Source organism: Catharus ustulatus, chromosome 2, assembly GCF_009819885.2.
Source record: "Catharus ustulatus isolate bCatUst1 chromosome 2, bCatUst1.pri.v2, whole genome shotgun sequence".
In the NCBI taxonomy this organism is placed as follows: domain Eukaryota; kingdom Metazoa; phylum Chordata; class Aves; order Passeriformes; family Turdidae; genus Catharus; species Catharus ustulatus.
This window is the reverse complement of record NC_046222.1, coordinates 16,374,546-16,398,828: the sequence shown is the minus strand read 5'-3', so window position 1 is coordinate 16,398,828 and position 24,283 is coordinate 16,374,546. Positions and strand designations below refer to the sequence as shown.

The 24,283-nt window shown below is 53.2% G+C and overlaps 2 protein-coding genes across 4 annotated transcripts; both read right to left on the bottom strand.

Annotated features, from left to right (window-relative positions):
- Window positions 1-75: 75 nt before the first annotated feature.
- Window positions 76-7,564, bottom strand: LOC116993111 (interleukin 18 binding protein). The gene is made up of 5 exons (XM_033053404.1): window positions 7,441-7,564; window positions 7,202-7,264; window positions 6,939-7,004; window positions 6,572-6,701; window positions 76-6,417 (listed from the first exon to the last, which is right to left on the bottom strand). The coding sequence occupies exons 1-5, from the start codon at window positions 7,517-7,519 to the stop codon at window positions 6,231-6,233; spliced, it is 525 nt and encodes a 174-aa protein (XP_032909295.1). The 5' UTR covers window positions 7,520-7,564; the 3' UTR covers window positions 76-6,230.
- Window positions 7,565-8,702: 1,138 nt separating this feature from the next.
- RNF121 (ring finger protein 121) lies at window positions 8,703-24,033 on the bottom strand. Of its 3 annotated transcripts, none has more exons than XM_033053517.1 (9): window positions 23,938-24,033; window positions 19,156-19,193; window positions 16,793-16,934; window positions 15,261-15,415; window positions 14,671-14,778; window positions 14,095-14,215; window positions 11,992-12,125; window positions 10,341-10,442; window positions 8,703-10,018 (listed from the first exon to the last, which is right to left on the bottom strand). In XM_033053517.1, the coding sequence occupies exons 1-9, from the start codon at window positions 23,992-23,994 to the stop codon at window positions 9,898-9,900; spliced, it is 978 nt and encodes a 325-aa protein (XP_032909408.1). In that variant the 5' UTR covers window positions 23,995-24,033; the 3' UTR covers window positions 8,703-9,897. The 3 variants fall into 3 exon arrangements, with proteins under 3 accessions (XP_032909408.1, XP_032909409.1, XP_032909407.1); XM_033053518.1 differs by having other exon boundaries at window positions 8,703-10,041; window positions 23,938-24,021; XM_033053516.1 differs by having other exon boundaries at window positions 23,947-24,012.
- Between the last annotated feature and the right edge of the window lie 250 nt (window positions 24,034-24,283).

Sequence of the window (24,283 nt, the reverse complement as noted above, 5' to 3'; positions counted from 1 at the left end):
GGCAGGCACTGATCTCTGCTCTCTGTGACCAGGGCCAGGACCTGAGGGAATGGCCTGAAAATGTATCAGGGGAGGTTTAGGCTGGATATTAGGAAAAAGTTCTTCCCCCAGAAGATGGTTAGGCAGTGAACAGGCTCCCCAGGGCACTGGTTATGGCCTCAAGGCTGCCACAGCTTAGCAAGCATTTGGACAATGCTCTCAGGCACAGGGTAGGATTGTTAGCGTGTTCTGTGCAGGGCCAAGAACTGGAATCAATCATCCTTGTGGGTGCCTTCCAACTCAGGATGTTCTGTGATTCTGTGAAATTTTCTGTCATAGCTTAGCAGAGGCACAACTGGCTCTCAACTGTTCAAACACGTTGTATGCTTCTCCCTGATCCAGCATGGAAAACACCATCTTTGTATCATGTTTCACATTCCTTCTTTTCACAGCAGAGTACCTACTAAACACTAGAATTTCTGATAACTGTCCTGAATAAGTAGTGAGATTATTTGCAAGAACTCATAAGCTGCTTCACAAGGAAATGTAGTAGGAGTACCCTAAAAAAAAATCATGATTCAATGTGCTGTGGAGCAAAGGCACTCTAGTACAGTACATGTAAGGAGCAAAGACTAAAATTTGATGTGATTCAAATGAAAATATATTTACTGCTTTTTCAAAAACAATGTCTTGCCTTTACATATTCCAGGTCCCTCTGGGAATGGCCGATACTGGTACCACAGTAAGAACATTTGGCCACAGTCAGGAGGAGTTAGGGTGCCATTCAGGCATTTTTTTTCTCCCTAGCAACCAGTGAACTTGTGCAAGCCATGAGCAGGCAGTTTCTCCAGAAAGCTGTGGGAAATGGTGTCAAAGGCTTTACTGAAGCCCAGGTAGACACATCCACAGCCTTTCACTCACCCACTGAACAGGTCATCTTGTGAATCATCATCACATCAGAAGCCAGGTTGGCCAAGCAGAACTTGCCTTTCACAAACCCATGTTGGCTGGGCCTGATCCCTGATTGTTCTGCACATGCCACATGATGGCACTCAGGATGGTCTGCTCCATCACCTTTCGAGGTACCTGGGACTTTTCCTCATTTGTTGTCTCTAGGTTTCCACAGCCATCCAAAAAATGAGATTCTCCTTAACCCCTGTTTTGTGGTTAATGCATTTATAGAAACATTTATTTTATTGTCTTTTACAGCAGTAGCCAGGCTTCCACTCTTCTCATTTTCTCTCTGCATAACCTCATGACATCCTTGTTGTTTTCCTGACTTGCTGCCGTTTCTTTCAAATGTCATAAACTCTCATTTTTACTCTGAGTTCCAGACAAAGTTCTTCTCCCTCTGGCTCTTCTTTCAGTATAGCCTGCTCCTGTGCCTCAAATGTTTCTTCTTATAGCACATCCAGCCTTCCTGGGGTCCTTTGCCCTTCAAGACAGCCTCCAAGGGACTCTGTCAACCAGGCCCTTGAACAGGCCAAAGTCTGCTCTCAGGGAGTCCAAGGTGGCAGTTCCACTGACTCCCCTCCTTACTGCTCCAAGAATCCAAAACTCTATCCTTTCAAGGTCACTGTGCCCAGGATGGCCTCCCACCATTGTGGGATTATATTTTCAGCAGATGTCTAGTGTGTTGAAGCCCCCATGAAGACAAGGGCTGGCCATCATGAGACTTCTTGTCTGCATCTTGGTCCTTGGTTGGGTGATCTGTACCCAGCTCCCACCTGGATATCTGCCCTGTTGGCAGACCACCAACACTCGACAGTTGCATCACCACTGTCAAGCTCTAGACAGTCAAAACACTCCCTCATTCATATACAGGACTACCCCACCACCTCTCATTCCTTGCCTGTCCCTTCTGAAGAGTTCACCACCATCCATTGCACCATTCCAGTGGTGCCAGTCATCCCAACATGTCTTTGTGATGGCAACTATGCCATTGTTTTCCTCCTCCAGGATCTCCTGTTCACTGCCCACACTGCAAGCACTGGAGCAGATGCACTTTAGTTGGGTTATCAATCCCAATGCCTTTTTGGGGAGAGAAGCTCTAGTTCTGACCATTCTCAGGAGCTTCCATGGTTTCTAGCACATCAATAAAACACTTGCATTCTTGCTGCTTCAGGGATCTCCATTTCCTATGTCTACTGAAATGGTAGCCTGAATGACCTCACTAACACACCATCCTTAGAACAGTGTCAAGCCGCTCCCAGGCTTATCTCAAGTGACCTGGTTCTTATCCCCTTCCCCCTTCAAATCCAATTTAAGGCTCACTCAACACACCCCTCTAACTCCTGCACAAAGATCCTTTCCCACATATACCCAGTCTGTCACCAGTAGGCTTGTTGCCATCTAAACCATCCCATAATCAAAACCCCCAAAATTCTGTTGGTGATACCTGGCTTAAAGCCAGGGATTTGTCTTTACAACTTTCCTGTTTCTACACTCCCCAGACCAGCCTCCCCCAGTTTTACTGCTCACCATGACAAGCTGTGGCTGGGAAAATGTCTGGGGTCAGCTGGGGTCCAATGTCCTGGCCATGCGCCCCTTTCCAACTCCTTTCACACCCCCACCCTACCTGCTGGTAGGGCAGCATGAGGAGCACCAAAGGCCTTGATGCTCAGCATTGACTGAAACATCCCTGGTTTATCAATGTTCCCTCCAGCAAAAATCCAAACCACAGCCCCAGGGAAGAAATAGAACTTTTCTGCCCAACACAATACATTGTCCATCCCTTATTCTATGCCATGTACATCCTGCTCAGGTCCTGTGGTATCCAATACCCACCAGTCCCTTCCCTCCCTTAGCTATCATGCACAGATACCATTCCCTTAGTCAATGGACCACTCCCATGAAATACCCATAAAATGCCCATAAAAAGTCCACAAATGTTCATAGAATCCGAATCATAGAATGGTTTGGGCTGGGAGGGACCTTAAAGCTCATCTTGTTTGAACCCCCTGCCATGAGCAGGGACACCTTCCACTGGACCAGGTTGCTCTCCAGGCCCCATCCAACACTGAACCTTTCCAGGGATGGGGCATATACCTGGTCTAGTTTGGCCTTCTGCATGGCTACAGTGCCTCCAGAGGTGTACCAGCTCTGTTGGGGGTTTATGCATGGCCACACACTTTGAGGTGTTTCAGCATGACCTCCAGCACAGCCACAGACACTTCAAGTTGTACCTTCTCCAGTGTGGGCTAATTCTTGGGTCACATTCTCTTCAGAGGTGCTCCTGCTGCAGCATGGACACGCCCACGGTCAGTGATGCTTTGAGGCGTCCTACTTCCACACGGACACATCCACAGGTCACAGTAAGCAGAAGCAGCCCCTAACAAGAACCAAACTAATTTACAGTAAGGCGAGCATAGAGGATTGTGGTTTCACTTTCCCTTCCTCCTCGGCCTCCAGGGCTGCCCTGGCCAGACTCTCCTCACACCAGAGCTTACTCCTCATCCCAGGTGCTCCAAGGGGACAGTGTCTCCTTCTCCTCACCAGGGTTCCCCCAGCTGGACTCCTGCCTTCAACCATGGATAGTGCTGCTTGCACTTCCCACACTACAGCAAATCCTTTGTGCAAATCCTCCTCCTCAATGTCCCCAACACCTCCAACTCTCATCACCCATGGATATCCCCCCATATCTGGCTATTGTCCATCTCCCTGCTGGCTGATGGTGCCCCTCCTCTGGGGTGGACCCTGCTCCTGATGGGTGAGCATGGCCAAGTCACTGCTGCCAGCATGGGAGGAGTCAGAGGTGGCTGAACCACACGAGTGATAAAGTCTTGGGGGTTCACTTTGGCTTGGAACCTAGCTGCAGGCTGCCATCCCAGTGTCATGAGCATTAGCCCCATGGTCCCCCTGCTTTGTCTCTGAACCTCCAAGTGTGCTGTGCCCTGCTGTGCAGACCGGGGTCCCCAGGGAGAGGTGTTGCTGCTGACCTGAGCCTACACTGTCGTCAGCAGCATGATGGGGACTGGGGCAAGCATCACATCCCAGGCCAGGAGCGCCCTGCACCCATACACCCAGAGGCTCAGGATATGCTGCTGGCTGGGATCCCAGTGGGATTGCTCCAGGTGGGTGATACAGGAGGGCAGGTCTCAGCTGGTGCTGGCATCAATGTCTGGATCAGTTCTGGGATGTGTTAAGGAGGGATTCTGCCCTGTGATGCAGCTGGGGTGCTTCCCCCAGCCTGCCCTGTCTCTCAGCAGCCCTTCCCAGCCCTCTATGACCTGACCTTGCTCCTACTGCCACTCCTCCCCAGCCACTTGCAGAGCAGCCAGTTGCTTCCCTGTCCGCAGCACCACAGCATCTGGAAGCTTCCCTCAAGGTGGCTCTGCCCACCACGGAGCATCTGCTGGCCAGGACCCTGGCCACTGGCAGCCCCCCACACCAGCAAGACCTCCACCTCATCAAGGAGATGGTGTTGGACATGGCCCCCACCTTCTTAGCTGCTACTGTGTCCACGGGAGCATCCCAGTGCCACCAGCCCATCCATGTTGGCTGCTCCACCTCACTCTAGAGAACGGGCACTCTGGCCTTCAACTGGGATGTCATCCTCATAATGGACACCTACTAAAGTCTCCCTACCAAGGACTTGTTCCATGAGGACAAGGAAGTCCTCATTCTGCTTTTCCAGATGTTTGAGGTTGCTGACATCACCCTCTTCCAGCTTTTTCCAACTGTGCTCAGCACCTACGACTGTGATTTTGTGAGAGGTGATGTCCCCACAGGAGAGTCTCTCCCACTTCTGGGCCACACAGACTCGTGCCAGGGAATGGTCTCATCCCATCAGCTCTGCCAGGACAGGGAGGTCTTGATCTTGGTCGTGGGTGGGGGGCATGCCACAGTCACACATGGCCTTGTGCCACGCTATCACACTTTGCTGCCCACAGACCCCACTGCAAACCCCAGGTCAGAGCAACTCGGCACGATGCAGCGTGGCCCGAGATGGCACCCAGTCCTGCCATGCTGTGCAGAGAGGAGTGTGCTGCTGCCATCACACTGCAGCAAGGAGAAGGGACTGGGGATGGAGCCACCAGCATCATGGGGACAGCAGGACAGGAGAGGGGACACGGAGATACCCACATAGGGTCTTGCAGGACGGGTATCTGCCCCCAGCTCAGCCTGGCCGTAGTGCCACTGCCCCCAGGACATTGGCTGAGCCTGGCAGAGGCCTTTGCTGAGTGGCAGCTGTGGTGTCAGGATGCAGCTGTGTGTGGAGTCTGTGAGAGGCTCCCCCAGGAATGGAGGCTGGAATTAATTGGGCTAGGAGGTGCAGCAGGGCTGCCTTAGGCAGGTCTCTGGCCAGGTGGCTGCTCCACTGTTTGACTTCCCCTCGCTCCTAAGAGTCACTGTGGAACTGGGGTGTCCCCAGGTGGCTTCTGTAGCTCCCTGGGCCAAGGGCAGCTCATGGGGGCTGCATCTGGAGGCTTCTCCAACCCCCCCATCCCTATCCCTCCCACATTCTGAGTATCCTGAAGTGTGATGCCCATAGCCCAGGGGTTGCTCAAGGGGTTCAGGATCTGCTCCCCTAGCCTGTCCTACAGCCCAGGGAGGTCACACACCCCAACAAGCACCTGAGGGAACAAGAAGGGGACTGGCATCCAAGACCAGGGGTCCTGCCAGCACAAGATAGTAATGGGGGCTGCCCCATGGAGCAGCAGATGGGACTCAGCAACGCCATGCTGAGGAACAGCTCCAACCCCCCCAGGTTCAGAGAGGCATGTGATGGACCCAACTTCTGGACTGCCAGCACCCCAGGGCTTCTCCACCCGACCCCCCCACTCCTCCAGGGCAGGGCACAGCCATTGTGCTGGGCAGAACTGGGACTGACTGTGGCTCTCCAGCCCTCTGCCAGGCAGGAAGGGGGTCAGGAATGGATCCTGCCCTTCACGGGCACCAGGACTACCTCCTCTCCCTCCCTCCTCATCCCACAGGTGCCCTCTACACCCCTGGGCAGCACCATCCCCAGGATGCAGGTGACACTGGGCAGCCTTGCTGTACTTTAATGAACTCTGGGGTCCCAGCTATGGGCAGGGCTGGTTCCCAGGCAGCACTCCTGACTCGGCTTGGGGCACCAGGAGCCCCACTCGCAGTGGTGCCAGCACATGTGGGGCCATGCAGTCCCCAAAGCAGGTTACAGACAGGCCTCCCTGGAGGTGTCACATGTGAATGCAGTGTTGTGGGGTTGAGCAGGGAGCTGCACTGCAGGGTGCTCACCCAGCACCCAGCACGGGAGCTGCTCCCCCATCTCAGCCCAGGTCCCCACTCTTCCCAGTGACAGGGGCTGGTGCTGGGGACGGCCATCGCACCTCCCTGGTATCGACACCGAGGGGACTGAGCAGCACGCAGGTGAAGTTGGTGTGCAGGTGCTGGCTGTCGAAAGAGTTGAAGTGCAGATCACGGTGCAGAGCCCACCCTGAGCCCTGCAGCTCCTCTCTGTGAACCCAGCAGGGACCAGTCAGTGCCCACTCCAGACAGGCAGACCCAGGGGCCCTGCCCCAACGGGGGGCCCTGCCCCAACGGGGGGCACTGCCCCAACTGGGGCTGCCCCACTGTCACCGATCCCCAGGCCTCCTGTCCCCGTACTCACTGCACTGTCCCCTCACGCACAGCCCCGTCTGGGTGCAGGCTCTCCACGAAGGAGCCGTTCTCCAGCCAGTAGAGCAGTGTCAGCTCTGGAAGCTCACTCCATGCCTCGCACGACACAGTCACGTTCTCGCCTGCAGCCGGACAGGGTGTGAAGGTCAGGGGGGCTGCAAGGGTGCCCAGTGCCCCCCAGGCACAGGCACAGCCCCCCTCCCCAACTAAGGGGAACATTCCTCCACCTCATCAGCACCCCAAAAACTTGGCTGTGGGTGGAGGATTCACCTTGTGTCTGCTGGAGGCTGGCACAGGAGCTGGCCCCCATTGCAGCCTCCTCACCCTTAGGTTCTGCCATGGCCCCGAGGGTCTCTCACCTGGGCGAGGGAGCTCTGCTGGTATCCGCAGGACGGTGATTCTGGGCAGCTGCAAGGCCATGGCATCTTGGGGAGCAGAGTAGGGTGAGGCGGGAGATCAAGGGTGACCTCCAAGACCCCACATATTTATAGTGGGGGAGGAAGCAGGGCCCCATAAAGGGACAGGGGCACTGCTCATCCCAAGACCCTTGAACAAGCCTCTTAAGGGGCGTAGAGCCCAGGATTCACCTTGGGCTCCCCGGCCCCCCAGTAATCCTACTTACCTGTGCAGCAAGCGGCCAGACCCCAGCAGAGCAAGAAGATCCAGGCAGGACGTCCCAGGCGCTCTGCAGACAAAAATGGAGCTCAGTGCTGGGCACACAGGGATGCTCCCCAGGAGCCTGGGATGGTCCCGTCCTCTCAGCATCCTCCCAGCTGGTATCCACAGTATGCCCACCCCAGGTCGACGATGCCGTACCTTCGTACCCACCCAGCACCCCCCGAGCCCGGGCTAGTCCCGTACCCCCCAGCATCCTCCTCCCGGGGTCCCTGCAGTCGCGGCCGGTGCCCCCCAAGGCTGTCCGCGCAGCGCTGCGGTACATACGAGAGCAGAGCCCGTGGCTCAGACACGGCCGGAGCTCGGCACCGCGGCGCTTTATGAGGCGGCCCGGGGAGGGGCGAGAGGCAGCGCCGTGACTCACCGGGAGCCGCCCTCGGCCTCGGCCACGTGGCGCGACGGCACCGCACCGGGACCTCACCTGGGCGCCGATGTGTGTCGCTGGCTCCTGTGCCGACATGTCACCCTGTGCTCTGTGTCGTCTGCACCTGGGGATACACATCCCTCAGGCGTCCCTTCCCATGATCGGCATCCCATGCCATCCCCCGCCCCCGGGGGAGCATCCATGGGCACCCCAGGGATGGAGGAGTGGAGCACAGTGGGGTTCCCAGTGTCCAGCACATGGGGCTGTGGCCGAGTGTCACAAGATTCTGAGCATGCTGGTTTGCTCCCCGATGCTTTGGGATCAGGGACAAGGCAGGTCTGCACAGGAGGAAGATGGGTGAAGCCCCCAGGAGACTGAGTATGACACTGGCTGGAGGAGCCAGGGTGCTGGCCCCTGGGTGTCCCAGCTGGTGCAGGACAACAGCTTAGCAGATAGAAACCCCCGGAGCTTTAGTTCTTGGCTGCAAGAAGCAATCTCCTGCGTCCCACAGCAGTCCCCCTAGAGCCAGCTCTTTGACAGCAGACATGGTTTTGACAACCCACTGGTTACAAAACCAGGGACCATATCCCACACCCCACTCCCCAGCAGCACCAAGGCTGGGAGCCAGCGTGGGCACAGCAATAGGGCAGAAGCAGCCACCTGAGTCACAGGCCCTGGCAAGGCTTGGGAAAAAGTCCCTAAACTCCCAGTGAGTTTTGTTATTCCTTCCCAGCAGAGCAGGAAGGTGGTGGGAACAGTTATCTTGGAGAGCTGACAAATGCAGTATGTTCCCACCCTCCTGCTGAGATGAGGCCAGTGGCTGCATCTTCCCCACAGCAACCACAGGTGTCCAGTGGACAGTGATGAGCCAGAGGCAGCATCCATGGCAGCACCCAGCTCTTCTGCCACCTTCCTGCTCCCACCACCACCAATCAGCTCAGGGTGCTATAGGGTGAAAGACAGAATGCAGATGGGTGCTTGGTCATCACCCACACAATATCCTTCCCCTGGGAGAGATGAAAGGAGGAACCATGGCCCTACCCTGCAGCAGGGAAGACGATCAAGAAAAACCCAGGGCAGCATCTCCGTTTCCAGGGCTCTTATTTCGGTGTTTGGCACAACACTGCAATGTGGTTTCACCCAAAAGAAAACTCAGAGAATGCAGCACGGTGCTGGGGTTTCCCAGGGGGGAACACAGGCGACGCAGCACCCACACCCATGCCACCACTGTGGCCACTTCCCAAATCCCCTGAGCCAGGAGCTGCCTTGTAACCCTCCACCATACCCCCGTACCCTCAGGGAATACGACTCAAGTCTCCACATGCCAAAATATCACCGCTGGCCTGGGACTGGGGACTTTGCCCCCACCCACTACCAGAATTGAGCCCGAGGCCACTAGCACCAGCAGGACTTCGGCATGGCTCCTACCAGCATGACCAGTAGGATGTCATGGAGTAACGCTGGGGCAGGGAAACACCAGCACCAGCCCGACCTTCACTCCATCCCTTTTATTCCAGTGCCAAGAGCAATACCCAGTGAGGGCGGACCCGCGCCCTGGGGCAGGGGCACCCGCTCTTGGCTGCTCTTGACGTACCGTTACCGTCACCCGAAAGGGCACAGAGAGGAACAGCACCGGCCCCGCTCCATGCCTTGGCTGAGCCCCCCTGAGCAGTCAGGGGACACCTCTGGACTCCAGGGAGAAACACAGAAAATTTGGGAGCATACAAAAGGGTTCCCCGAGGCAGAGCCCACTATCACCACACCAGAGAGCAGCTTGGTTCCTGCTGGCATACTCATGGTGCCCAGAGCAGACCTGGCAGCTGGGAGTAGCCAGATGACCTTCCATCCCCTCCTTCAGGGTGCTGGGCTCCAGCCTCTCCTCCAGAGCCTCCATATCCCATCCTCGCTGCCAGCAAGGCTGATCCAGAGTGCTGGTATTGGAGCTGGCAAAGCCTTCTCCCCACGGCTTCCCCTGACAGAGTGGCAGGAGTGAGCTGGAGAACAGCCCCCAGCCCAAAGCTCAGCCCAGCAGGGCACTGCAAAGGGCCAGAGAGCGGCAGGGAAAGGGGACAAGTGTCTCTTTTTGGCTGCAATAGAAAGTTTTAAATATGCTCATTAAAATAATTGCTTTTTAAAAAAATCCTCCCCTAGCCCCGGCAGGAGGGGCCCTGATGTTGCTGTCCTTGTGGGTGGCCAAGGTCCTGAGAGGTGACGGAGCAAAGCCAGCATCCCCGGTGGCAATGTCCTCTCGTGGTTCCGCAGCTCCCCAGCGCCTGCCCTTACTCCAGCCCGAGGATGTAGTTGATTCCCTGGACCAGTGCGATGATCACTGGCTGCCAGGCCACCAAGTAGCGCAGCCAGTCCAGCAGTTGCCCATACATGACATGTGGCCTCTCCCAGCTGGGCAGGAAGGAGTTAAAGAGCTGTGAGGAAATGGATGAGAGGAGCATGGCCCACCCAGAAACCACCCAAAGGTGCCCCAAAGCAGGGACAAAGAACAGAGGTGCCCAGGGAGGGATGGACAAGCAGCCAGGGAAGGACAGACATGGGTCCTCATGGAGGGAAAGCTGTGGCCAGGCTTGCCTTGGGTGTTGCAGGGTCTCTGCCACAGCCACACGCTGCAGCAATCTACTCAGGGTGCCAGGCAAGCCTTTCACCCCTTGTGTGCTCTACCCACTGCTTCCCTTCCCAAAGTGCTGGCTTCCAGCAGGAGAAAGGATACGGATTACTGAACATCCTCTTGAGATCCACCTTCTCTTTGCAGTATGGACACGTCTGCTTCTTCCCGACAATGCACCAGCCCCGGATGCAGAACTCGTGAAACCTGAGGAGTGGCATGTTAAGGGGAACTGGAAGAGGGGGATACACAGCTCAGTGTGGAGGAAACCACCAAGCCCAAGGAAGCGCCCCCAGAGCCATGGAAACATCCCACCATGTGATAACGGGGTATTGCACAACCACAACCCTTTCCTAGAAGGTGCAGCAGCTTCCAGGGACAGCGGAAGGAGTTCATGGGGCAGCAGGACGGAGTCAGAGTGGCAGTATGAAGGCCCTGACGAATGCATGGGCACCAGGGAGATTGAAACTCTTCAGTGATGGTGCCCAAGCACTGGGAAGGTGGATAGCCTGGGAGAGCTCTGCGAAATGCATGCATTTTGGAAGCCTTCAAAGGCTTCCTGGAGATTAACATTTAAGGAATTTCTCTGTAAGGGTGTGGCTTGCTGGTACCTGCTATGCTCTGTCACAAGGATTTGCACAACCTGAGCATAATCTGGAGCAGTTACAGGAAAACATGAGGTGGCTGCAGCTGACTCTGCAACGGCAGGGGTGTCACTGAGTGAATAAACTTTCCCCAGAATATCTCTGCTGCTCAAACATGCCAGGGAGCAGCAACAGGAGTAACTTTCTTGTCAGCCCTAGAGCCATCGATGCAGGAGTGCCCAGCCAGCTGCCACCCCCAAGGACTACCAGGAGCACCAACCAGCTCCTCTGGCAGCCACACCACCCCAAGCTGCTGCAGTCCCAGGCCCTTGCAGAGTGTCAGCCATAAATCTCACCAACAGTTCCCAAGAGTTAAATTTAGGCTCTGAGTTTTGCCAGCATGACCTTTGCTCAGGCTCAGTTTGGAAATCACCTCGCAGGGAGTAACACACAGTGCCAGAGGACATCCCATCTCCACACTGAATCACCACGGGGGAAAAACCGACTCGCTGCCCCAGCTGAGCACTAACCAGGACTACCAGTTTCAAAACCCACTTCCCATCAATCAGCTGACAGGAAGGGCTGAATGACTCCAGCGTGCTGGAAATCCTGGAGGACTTCTGGAGGAGAAAGCTGCTGGGCTGTGGCCAGAGCAGCTATGCTGGATCAGGGAGCTGTTTCCATAGGAGGGCCAGCAGTGTTTCCCCACTTCTTCCCACTTCTTCCTTATGGACATTTGGGACCCACTGTGATGAATCTCTGATGACAGGTCAGTGTGGCATGGAGCAGGGATGCCTTATAACCTGACCTCACACCATCACTTCTCCCAGAACATCTGCCAGGGCACTGCCAGGCAGATGGGTCACAGCAGATTTGTCAAAAGCAGGTAAAAACTGAGGTTCAGCTCCATGGCTTAGCTGAGGTAGCTGGGGAGAAGGAAGAGGAGACACCATTTCTGAGTGGTGACAAAGTAATTTCAGGGACACCTCCTCCCATGCAAGTCAGTAATGACACAGGCACAGATCACACGCAAATTCAGCCGGACAGCCCAAGTCCCCACAACAGGCATTTCTTCACGCAGTGTGAGAGAGGCCATGGGGCAGGAGCTCCCTGCTGCCCACCCCAGCGTGGGACCAATGAGGCAGGAGGCTGGCACCTGCAGAGAAGGATACACGTGGTTGCAGGAGAGGCGGTAGGTGTTCTCGATGATCCCTTCCTCATTGACATCCACGAAGATCTGCTGGCCACAGACGGCACAGACGCTGTCGGAGAGGTGCTTGGTGGGCATCCCTGAGGCGCTGTAGAACTGAGCGAGGGCAGAGCAGAGGGAGAGCGGTGACAGTGGCAGGGCACGTGTCCCACACCCACGGTGGCACAGCTAAGCTCTAAGGAGGGCTAGGGTCAGAGCCCCAGGAGTCCAGCCTTGGCCTTGGGGGCTTAAAAACCTTGTTACAGGTCCGGCTGTGGGAGACAACTACAACAGGACAGCTGCTCAGTGATGCAGTGGCCCATCACATCCCAGCCCCATGCAACCCCTCCACATGTTGAGGGGCAACCCCTCTTTGCTCCCCAACAGCCAGATGGGTTTTCAGCTGCCTGCCAGGGCCATGCACCCAGGGCAGAGACTGGGGGAGAGAGCAGGAGAAGCTGGAGGTCATGGCTTTGACCCAAAACAACAACCTTGGGCTGATAGTCAGATACAGCCCTCACCTCCAGCCCTGCAGGTCCCTGACACTCATTCAGCAAAGCACAGATCAGCCACCCCTCTCCATTTCCAAGCCTGCTGGCTCAGCACAGGACTGACACAGCACAGGAAGTGTGGGCACAAAGCCAGGTCCCATTCTCCCACGCTCCAGCTGTGAGAGACCCTTCAGGATCATTGTGTGAATGAGTGTTCCACCACACTACCTAAAGCTAAACCATATGACTAAGGGACTCTGAGCTCTGGCAGACTTGAACATGTCCCTGGGGAGCCTGTTCCCTCTGGGTAAATAACCTTTATCCCATATCCAACCTGCATATCTCCTGATTCAGCTTCACTCAATTTTCTCGTGGCTTGTTGTTGGACAACCACCTCCCCTGGCCACACAGTGATGCTGTGCCTGATGAACCCCAGGACACAGCTGGCCCCTTTTAGCTGCCAGGACACACTACTGACTCATATTCAACTTGTTGTCAACCCAAATTCCCTAATCCCGTTCACAGAACTCTCTCCAAACTCCTGTTCCCAAATTTGTACCTATAACCACAATTACACCATCCCAGGTGGGGAATCTGGCATGCCCCTGTTAAATTTCACACAGTTGGTGCTTGCCCAGCTCTCATCTTTCCAGGTCTCTCTTCAAGGAGGTCACAGCTCCTCCTGTTTAGTATCATCAGCATAACATGCCTCTGGCACACCTTTGCTCTGAGCATCCAACCGAGCCCTGAGAATTTAAGAGAGACCTGAGCTGTGCCAAGGTGTCCTAAGTGTGGCAGGCCAGGGGCTGGAGCAGAACTTCAAGGAGCAGCAGCAGAAAGTTCAGAAAGAAGGAAACACAAAGTCCAAGACCCTAAACAGCTGCTGCAAAGAAGAAACATGATCTACTCCGCTGGTGTCCTAGGTCATGTATTTTTGGTGGAGTCAGTTATTTTGATACCAGGTGAATGGGCTACAGATTTCAGGCCACTGCGTCCTCTGTCCACAGGGACAGCTGAAGTTGCAGCAAGGAGAAGGAAGGAAGGGAGCCCACAGTGTGAATCCTTCCCTGGTGACTGCAGGTCATAAGTCAATGCAAGCAAAGTGGTGCAAGAAATGGGAGTGTTTGTTGGCACTGGAGATTTTAAAGGCCCAGGAAAAGAAATACCTGTCAGTTTAGCAGGGCTAAACAGATCCTTCCTTCTCCACAGAATCAGAGAATGCCTTGAGGATCACCCAGTTCCAACCTCCTTCCATGGGTAGGGACACCTTCCACTAATCCAAGTTGTTACAAATCTCATCCAATCTGGCCTGAAACACTTCTAAGGGATGGGGCAGCCACAGCTTCTCTGCACAATCTGTGTCAGAGCCTCACCACCTTCACAGGGAAGAACTTCTTGTCCTGGAGATGGGACCCTTCAGAGGCTGTGCTCTTCAGGAAGGATTTCAGAGCAACTTGTTACATTAGGGACCCTTCCTTGAGCGGGGTGGGGAATTCCAATTTGAGGGAAGCTAAAGCTGCTGCTGAGACCAATATGTTTCAAGTCCCCCGATATGGGGCACAACTCTGGCCTGAGACAGTCCATCATGAACTCACCCCGATGGTTGAGGCCATGTAATCTGCACACATCTCAGCAAAGTCCCGTTCCAGCACTCCGTAGTAAAGACCATAGAAGAGGAGGGAGATGCCAAAGTCCATGGCATCTTCTGGTTTGATTCTACAACAGAAAAACCATCAACAGGGTTTTTTTGAGAGCAAAGCCACTCTAATCATATTCCAGAGAATGTATTATTCCAGAAAAGTATTTGACTTCTCTAATGATGAAGGGGCTAGAGCCCTCTACCACCACCCATGGATTGGCTGCTTCTTGCAGTATAGCAAAAAAAGGAAAAAAAAAAAAAAAAAAAAAAAAAAAAAAGCCACTGCTGCCCCCAGGCTGGACACCACAGAGCTGGGGGAGCTGCCAACAAGTGAGCTGGAAGGAGGGCTCTGCAGCAGCCCAGACCAGTTCAGGTACCAGCACCTCATCTCTGACCCTCCCAGGAGTGAAAGGGCTCAACAATCTCTTTGGCCCCATTAATCAGATTGCCAAGTAAACTGTTTTACCAAAGTAATAGCCAAAGGTGTGTTCCACCCATTGCCCCAGGAACGGGAGCTGAAAGATTCTCTCACCTGAATAATAAGTTAAGACCAAAAAGCGTAAACATGACAGCCATGTACCCCACGATCCCAGTAGCATAGCTGATCTTGTATATTAGCAGAAACCATTTATAAACCAGCCTGTAAAGAATGAAAAGAGTTTAATTACTTCATTTTCTCCTGAATGGAAGTGTGCCAATCATCTGAAGAGTTTTATTTTTCACACCTGTTGTGTTTTGGCAGACAATTCACCTATCCCTAGACGTGGGCAAGAGCTTTACATTCCTAATTCAACCTGTCACAGGCTGCTCACAGTCTTGACTTCCAAACTAGAACTCTCATGATCTCCAAAGGCTTAAGGAAGTGTGCTGCATGCTGGGAATGCCTTGAGTAAGGACACTGGCCCACGTGGAATCCACCTTTCCACCCTCCACCCAGGTAGCAGGAATACTGGGCTGGCTGCCAGCAGCCAGTCAAGTGATTCACACCCTTTCACATAAAGCAGGGCTCTCACACTCTCAGAGTGAAAAGCTTAACACACATCTGTAGCAGGGAAACTGGAAAGAGATCCTTGGAATGATTACCCTGGGGCTGGGGAATTTCCCCAGGAACAGCAGACAAACCTGGGTGTTGTCTGTACCAGAGGCTTTCGAGTTGCCCGGAAGGTGACAAAAGCTGTGACTGCTGAGAAGAGCACCCAGATCACCAGGAACCGCCACCAGTTCAGCTTGATAGTGAAATACAGAGGCACTACCCACATCTGGAAGAGGGTCACCATCTGCAGGAACAGAGGAAAGGCATTGGGAGCTGGTTCTCTGCTCCTCAAACATCAGAAACACCCTGCCAGCTGTGGCAGCCATTCTCCTGCCTGCATCAAATGACCCTGAACTGCATCAGGAACCCGGGGAGGTTTGACCTGTGGCACCCAAAGAAGAGCTCAAAGCTCAGCACACGAGTCAGATAGAGAGCAACTGAGGGAGCTGGGGAGGCTCAGCCTGGAGAAAAGAAAGCTCAGGGAGCACTTTCTTGCTCTTTTCATCTGCCTGAAAAGAGGTTATAGCCAAGTGGGGCTCAGTCTGTGCTCTCAGGTAAAAAGTGACAGGACATTAGGAAAAAGCCTCAAGTTTTGCAAGAGAAGGTTAAGGTTGCATATTGGGAAAATTTCTTCCCAGAAAGGGTGGTGAAACCCTGGCACAGGCTGCCAGGGGCAGTGATGGAATCACCATCTCTGGAGGGATTTAAAAGCTATGTGGACGTGGCATTTGAGAATATGGTTTAGTGCAGGGCTTAGCAATTCAGAAGGAACAGTTGGACTCAATTATCTCAAGAGGGCTTTTCCAACCCAAACAGTTCCATGATTTTGTGAGGGAGTCAGAGGCAGCAGCCACGTGATTTTTGGTACCAAAAGGTACAGCTGGCAGGAGAACACAGAGGAATCATCTCCAGAGGAATGTACAGAAGATGATCCACACAACTAATTGTTATAAGGCAGCTATATAAACCTTCATCTTCCCAGGGTCCCAATCCTGCAACCAGACACCTCAGACAGGTTATTACACAAGGCATGAAGGTTTTGGCTCTGCACTACAGCCTCTTCCCAAAAGGATCTACAGCTGTGCATCCGAGCTCTCTCCACTGCTGCTGGAGGAAAATAAGCAAACAGGTTTGGTTTAAAGTTCACAGAGGACTACAGGTATTACCTGGAAACATTAAATATATAATATTATTATTGTTATTGTTATTATTAGGAAATCAGAGTGAAGCTGCTTCAAGTAACTAACAGACCCAGACAAGCTGGTGACATCAGCAAGTGGCAGGGCTGCTCAGCTGAGTGCTGCAGGAACCATCAAACCCAGGCTGCCAGCAGCAAGAAACCCCCAAGGAAGCTACATAAAATGCAGCTTCCCTCAGGAAAACCCCCAGGACCTGCTTGTCCATCTCTGATGCTAAAGCACTATGTCACACCAAGTTCTTTGCATCACTTCCAACAGAAATCCAAGGCCTTCACCCATCCTCACCCCCAGCTAGAATCCCCCACGTGCTGGGAGAACAATGGAATCACAACACTGGACAACAGGAAAACCAGGAACGCTTTCCTCATCAGCGAAAGGAGGGCATCCCTCAACGCTCTCATGCAGCTGTGGGGGGAACTTACATTGTAGGAGCGAGGGTGCCGCTGTTTCCACTGGACCAGGAGGAGCTGTGCCACCACAAGTGTGGCGATGAGGATGAGGACCATTTCGGCGTGCATCGCCTCGTGCCCACGGTGCTTGGCGTGCATCCGTACGTGCTCCACCCTGCAACAAGCAGGAAAAGGCGGCTGAAGAGCACGCTGGCACAGAGTGCAAACACCTCAGGAGAGCCAGGAAGACCAGATGGTAAAACAGCACTAAGTATTGTGCCTGTGAACAATCCAGAGGGGAAGGGACAAAAGGCTGCTCTGGGACCAGCTCATTTTCTACGCTGTGAAAGCCAAGAACAACACTTTGCCCATCTAAGCGTGAAGGAGGTGGAGAACTCCCACTGATGTACCTGGACTAAAGAACATGGAGTGCACAGTCAACATAACTCACAATCCCAGAGTGGGCAAGGTCAGAAGGGACCACCAGTGGGGTCATCTCTCTCAACCTTCCTCATCAAGCAGCTTTTTTCTAGAGTACATTGCAACTGTTTGACCCAAAGTGTGTGCTAATCCTTAACACCAAACCCTCAGCCCTCAGTTTTGGAACCACTAACACTGTTCTCCCTCTTGTCCGACAAGGGAAAGGCTGGAAGGGTCAGGGTGGAGTGTGGGGAGAACAGCTGACATCTGGCAAAATCCCCAAACCCCAGCAAATTGCTTCTCTCCACCCTGAACATTCTGGAACAAGTGATTTCCAGACTGATATTTGCCAGACACCTGGGGCTTCTTTGCCCAGCTTGTACTGTTGGATCAAAAAATAAGGTGGAATTAAGAGCTGTGACATCCTCATGTCTTGGTCTCTAGGTGATAATACTGTTCAAGAAATTAGAGAAAAAAAAAATCCAAACCTAACAAATATGCCAAACTCTCTGATTTTAAGTCATTCTCTAGAAACTAACACAGAATCACAAAATCAGGTTGGAAGGCACCACAGTGAGTTATCTGGTCCAACCTCCCCGCTCAGGGCACATACCACAAGATTGCATCCAGATGGTTCTGGAGTATCTCCAGTGAGGGAACTCCACACCCTTTCTGAGCAATCTGTTCTAGTGCTCAGTTCCTGCACAGGAAAGAAGTTCTTTCTCATGTTCAGAAGAACATGGATCCGTTTCTGCCTGTTGCCTCTTGTCCCATTGCTGGGCCCCACTGAGCAGAGCCTGGTCCATGCTCTGACCCCTCCCTGCAGGCACTGACAGACACTGATGAGGTTCCCTCTCAGTCATCTCCTCTTGAGCAGCCCCAGCTCCCTCAGCCTTTCCTCATACGAGAGGTGCTCCATCCCTTCATCATCTCTGTAACCTCCAGGACCCACTCCAGGAGCTCCCTGTCTCTCTTGGACTGAGGAGCCCCAAACTGGACACAGCACTCCAGATGTGCCTCACCAGGGCTGAGCAGAGGGGCAGGATCACCTGCCCTGACTTGCTGGCAAAGCTATTCCAAATGCATCCCAGGATCCCATTAGCCTCCTTGGCCCACAGGGACAGCTTGTTGTCCACCAGGACACAGAGCCCCTTTTCCAAAAAGCTGCTCCAGCAAGTCAGCCCCCAGCCTGTGCTGGTGCAATACTGAGAGTCCAGTCTGACTGTGATTTTCAGTAAGCATCTGGATTGAACTGCTTTGGCTAAGGGAAAAAGAGGAATTTTTCATGCCCCTTACTGTAAGACAGACATGGAAGGGCTGGAGGGTGTCCAGAGAAGGGTAAAGAGCTGGAGAAGGGTCAAGATCGTAACTCTGGTGAGGAATGGCTGAGGGAGCTGGAGGTGCTCAGCTTGGACAAAAGGAGGTTTGGGGGAGATCCTCTTGCTCTCTACAAGGCCCTGACAGGAGGGTGGACCCAAGCAGGGGTTGGGCTCATCTTCCAGGTAATAAGTGATGGGACAAGAGAAAATGGCCTCAGGTTCTGCCAGGGGAGGTTTAGGATGGATATTTGGAACATTTCCTCACAGAAAGAGGTGTCCAGCCCAGTCACAGGCTGCCCAGGGCAGTGGTAGAGTCCCCATCCCTGAAGGGATTGAACAGACATGTAGATGTGGCAGCTGGGGACATGGTTTAGTTTCTCCCAGTTCAATGACCTCAGCAGTGCTAGGGGAGTGGTTGGACTCTACGATCTCTGAAGGCTTTTGCAACCTAAACTACTCCGTGATTCTATCTTTAGCAGCAGTTTAAAAGAAAAAAAAATATTATTGCCTTTTAAGGCAGTTCATACTTCCTCCCCATCAAAAAATGGTGACCCTTTCCTGCCCCACTGTGATCACAGGCTGTGCTGCTGCTAGCTCTGGTCAGTAGCAGGAGCTCAGCTGAGTTGCATGCACCAAATCAGCTCCCAAAACACTCACCTCCATCTCTCCTCTGGGGACAAGTGTGAAAGATCGACCTAGGGAGAAAAAAAAAACACTCATGAAATCAGCTGCTGTGAACCTCTGCATTGAGATGCTTTAAATAAGAAACCTCGACATGCCCACAGTGCTAGCACAGCCCAGAGCTGTCCTTCATCCTCCCAGGAAGAGCAGCAACTCCCGCTGCTCCTCTGCCACTTACACCCCCATATTTTATGGGAGCTGAGGCTCTGTCCACCATCCCATGTTACCAGAACCTGACAACTGGTTTAAATCCCACATTCACAACCCAGCCAGGTGCCTCAGGGCACAGAGTGGTGATCCCAGTGAAGCCAATGCTCTCACCAGAGGTAGGAGCCCAAAATCTCACTAGGCTGCAGGACAGGGGGCAGTATGTCACACACCAGCAACAAATCAGTGCCAAAGACATTTCAAAATCACAGTAAAAGAAAGATTTAGGCCTTGCTTTGCTGAGATAATTGGAAAGTCCTCCCAACATCACAGGCAGGAGCTACTGAGAGCAAAGGGAGCTGCTGTTATTATTGATGATCGACAATGGATAGTGGTATGCCATCTTCTCCAGGTGTGAAAACTCTCACTTCTGGACAGGGTAGGAGTAAGGGGAGTTTCAACACTGCATTTCTGCTTTCACCTTGATCTTTACATAGAATCATAGAACCATGGAATGCTTAGAGTTGGAGAGACTTTAGAGCTCATTTTACTCCGACCCTCCTCCTGTGGGGACAGCTCCACTAGAACAGGTTGCTCCAAGCACCATCCAATCTGCCCTTGAACACCTCCAGGGATGGGGAGTTCACAGCTTCTCTGGGCAAAACCTTCTCTCAATATCTTCACCTAACTGCTGAGAAGCCTCCTGCACCAGTCATGTCCCCCCATGGGCTCACTGACAATCCCACAGCTCTTCCCATCACCTTTTCTTGATGGAATACAAACTCAGATTAAATCAAGGGCAGCTCATCTGGGCTGGGAACATACAAACACATGGGGTTTCCAAATCCTCACAGTGCTGGAGACGCTCCAGAATTGCTGAAGTGCTGGAGATGAAGGTTGGAAATAAGCCATAGCATGGACTGTTATCACTCTTTCCTGCACACACTGGAGATGTGTGCACAGGAACAAGTTCCGCCTCACCCCACTAGGTACACGGCCACAGGCTTGGATCCAACCTTTATGCTGGGGCAGCAGCCACCTCACCTGCCTGATCACCACCACCAGCACACAGGTGTCTCCCAGGCAGAAGCTCTGATCACAGCCAGGCTCAGCAGAGGATGCACAGCTGCCTCCTTTCCTCTGTGGCACCTAATTATTCCCCAGGGAGAGAAGGTAGGAAAAAACACACGGCAGCAATCTGTCTGCCTGATGTGGAACATCTGCTGAGCTTCACCCCAGAGCAACACCTGCGAGAAATTCAGCCCTTGAGAAACAAGTCCTGAAGTGTTTCTTCAGGATGCAAAATCTAAAGCCATGAAAATCCTTGTTGGAGCTCACTGACTTGTTCACTGGTCAGAAGCCAAGAGAAGGGGGTGACAACCTAACACCAAGACAGGTGTTTGTATCGACCAGATTCCTCAAGTACCTCTGCTCCTAAAGCAGCCACATCCAGATCCATTAGTTCAGTAGCTGTGGTGTAATTTGGAGCAAGAACTGCTCCAAATAAACAGGAAAAAGGGAGATTTTAAAATGTTTGCTAGTCACTGCACACAGGAGAAGCTGAGGAACTCCTGGTGCTTGTTGGTTCCAGCACAGGGAGCTGGTCAATCCCTCCACATGCTCTGGGAGTCACCTGGGTGCTCCCACTGCCTTCCCCCACAAGACCCCCGCTCCTCCCAGGCTCTGCCCCCACTCTTGCTGGATGAAGACATTTGACAAGCACCTTCCAACCCCAGCAATAATTCTCATTCCTTTACAGTTAACTCCTCTGTACCACACCAGTAGCCACTCCATCCACAGTGCTGGTCCCTTCTTAGAGACTGGGATATTTACCAGCCTCTTTCTGTCGGCATCTTCCCTGAATCTCCAAATTCTTCCAGCAAATGCATTCAAGCTGCCTCAGCCCCAAACCCTGTGGAAATACTCCTGGCACTGCTCAGAGCAGGCTTCTTCTGAGCCATGCACCCAAACCAACCAGGGATCCATGGCCCTGGACACAATTTTCTCTCAATTACGAGGACTGAGTTTTACCAGATTCCCCAGAGCTCCAAGCTCCTGAAATAACTTTATTAAGGGGGGGCCAAGACGTGACAGAAGGGATGTTGGGAGGGATCTGATGACTGTCAGACAGGACTTGGCAGAGCAGCCACCCTGAGTCAGACCTGCCAGTTAACTCCTCCTTGATCTGCACTCTCTTAGCACAGAAGTTTTGGGATGGGGCTAAAAATGTACAGCAATGATGAAGGAAGCACCTGCTCTTGCTAGCAGGCATTCATTCCACTTGTAGTTTGGGGTTGACTGATTTTAATATGCAGTTTTTGAGCCTTTTGGATCTCTTTCTAACTCAAACAGCTAGGTAAAAGAACCTCTAAATCTCCCTTTACCAAGAGCAGTTTGACAAGAACATTTAGGGTGACTGAAGCAGCTGACGATCAGCTCTACCATGTGTTGAGCACCAGCCTACTCCTGCTTCAGCATCCTCCAGCTGCTACACCAACACAGGACTCAGTGTGCAACCAGCTACAGCTCTCAGACAAACTTTTTTTTTTTTTTAAAAAAAAAAAAGGAATTAAGAACAACTCTTCTGCTCTCTGTCTCCTTTGTAAATCATGATCCTCTCACAAACCTCAGCCTCCTCTGGTCATGACTAGGAGAAACTGGATATCTAGGACTAAAGTCTAATCCTCTCCTCAGACGTGGTATCATGGCCTTTGGAAGAGCCTCATGCCACTCCCTGGTTTTCTGCAGAGGCTGATGCCCCAAATCCTCCACAAACCTGTAATCCCCACCACTGGGACAGTCACAGAACAACTCCCTCTAGAAAAACACAAAGGTTGTTGATATGGGTAACATCCAAGCTGGAGCCACATGTTCCTCACAGCCCAGGGAGCTGGGAGGATCTCTGGACAAACATACATGCCACAGTGAGCTGTAATCTACTTATGCTCTAAATCTCCGAAGGAGGCAAGAAGAAAGTCTTGCAGGTGGAGAATAAGCAGCTGCTGATTTCAATTCAAAGCTCCAGGGCAACCAACAGCCCTGATCTCACTTTTCTCATTGCCCCAACCTCAGTCTTTGTCTCCCAGCACCTACCAGGAATAACCTGAAATAAGGGGAAGATAAATCTCTTTACAGAGATTTAGCACTGTAAGAGATAAAGCACTGTAAGTCCAACCAAGGCAGGTTGGGATGAGGCATATTCTTTAGTGAAAGTCTGAAGAGATTTTAGAACCTCAATTCTGCTCTTTTTATGCTCATAAGACACAGCAAGAAGGAGGGGGGAGCGGAAGTGTCCCAACTGATCAAATATTTGCATAACTGGAAAGTAAACCTTTGCCTCCCCACAGGCAGAGCCAGGGCCATGGGACACTTGGCTTTATTCTGGTGGAATGTCAAACTGCTTTCAGATCCCCACCATGAGTGGCTCATCAGCAACCTGCTCTGCCCACAGAGCTGCCAAGACCTCAGGACAACACAAGCAGATAGGTTTTGCACCAACAATTTGTGGAATCACAGGGAGAAGTACAGTCCTATATGCACCTCCTCATTCACTGCCTCCTTGTGATGCCCTCTCTGTCAGCCCCTGATGGAATGAAAAGTGGGAATTTCACTTCTGAGAAGCAGACAATTGGATCTTCCACTTTTTTACATACAAAGTCACCAAGGAGTATCTTAAAATAAAAGCAGTAGCAACTCAAGAGTGACTGATCTGTGGTTTCATCCTCCCATCACCTCAGCTCACCACTCTCTGGGAGCAACACAGCGCACAAGGAGGAGGGACAAGCTCCCAGAGCTCTGCCATACCCTAGGGAATCTCCACAACTTGGCCCTGACAGGAATCTTCTCCAAAACCATTATCACCATCTGAGAATTTTTAAGCCACACCACCAATGCTTGAGGAAAGGCACAGAAGAATACCTGACTGTACCAGCTAAGTGACTTATGACCCCTGTGCTGCTGCTCCCACAGTGCAGACAGGATGGAACCAGGTTCTCCTGGCTCTCTACAGGTGGAAGAAAAACTCCCAAGCATGAAGCACAGGGGACGGTGAAGAACCACTGCAAAGCCCGGGGCAGAAGTGTCAGAAAATGGCACACACACTGTGACAGACGCACCCACCCTGCTTCCAATTCCATCTTTCCAGACAGATTTTTTTTTCCCCAGTTTTGTAGCTTTTCATGCCCAGGAACATTTAAAAGCCAGCATGGGAACAACAGCTGAGCCTCCATCCCTGCCCTGCTGCCCCAGGGCCCGCACTGTCCCCTGCCCAAAGGGCCCTTCAAAGCTCCCAGTGCCACCTGGCTCGGGACCCTCAATGTCCTCCTACACCAAAGAACTCCCCCAGCCCTAACACTCCCCACACCCCCTTGCCCCGAACACCTACAAGCTCAGAGTGACCCAGAGCCGCCGCTGTCCCATTCCAGGGACCCTCCAAGCTCCTCAGCGCACATCCCCACCCCGCTCCCCCGGACCCCGCGTCCCCCAGGCCCCACGTCCGCTGCGCCTCCCCTTCACAGAGCACCCCACACCGCTCCTGCTCCCCACTCCGCAGCCCGTCCCCGCCTCCCCTGCCCTACCCGGTTCCCCCTAGCCCGGCCCCGTCCCCCGCACCTCCTCCACCTCACGCTCAACGGGGCCGCCAACCTCCACCTCCAGCACAGCCGCCATCTTGCCCCGCCCCCTAGCGGCCAGCTCTTTCCGCCGCCGTCCGCCAATCAGCGGCAAGCTGCCGCAGCGTGGGCCAATCGCTGGGCGCGGCGCTGCCCGGGCGGCCAATCAGGGTAGGGGAGGAGCGGAACAGCTGCCGGACGCGCCACTTCGGGCGCATAAAACCGGTGAGCTGGCCCGGCTAGGGACTGGCTCTTATTTCTAGGCCCGCAGCGGGGTGTGTAGCCCCCCCCCCGTCAGCAGCACTAGCTACCTCGCACTGTAATACCGGCACTGTTAGTGCTGCTGG

Excerpts from the sequence above, each read along its gene's own strand:
- LOC116993111 (XM_033053404.1), bottom strand. The coding sequence starts at position 7,519 with ATGTACCGCAGCGCTGCGCGGACAGCCTTGGGGGGCACCGGCCGCGAC. Across the intron at positions 7,005-7,201 it reads TCTGGCCGCTTGCTGCACAG|ATGCCATGGCCTTGCAGCTG; the intron begins GTAAGTAGGATT and ends CTGCTCCCCAAG. Across the intron at positions 6,418-6,571 it reads GTGCGTGAGGGGACAGTGCA|AGAGGAGCTGCAGGGCTCAG; the intron begins GTGAGTACGGGG and ends CTGGGTTCACAG.
- RNF121 (XM_033053517.1), bottom strand. The coding sequence starts at position 23,994 with ATGGCGGCTGTGCTGGAGGTGGAGGTTGGCGGCCCCGTTGAGCGTGAG. Across the intron at positions 15,416-16,792 it reads GGCACCCTCGCTCCTACAAT|ATGGTGACCCTCTTCCAGAT; the intron begins GTAAGTTCCCCC and ends CTGTTCCTGCAG. Across the intron at positions 10,443-11,991 it reads CGCCTCTCCTGCAACCACGT|GTTTCACGAGTTCTGCATCC; the intron begins GTATCCTTCTCT and ends GCCACTCCTCAG.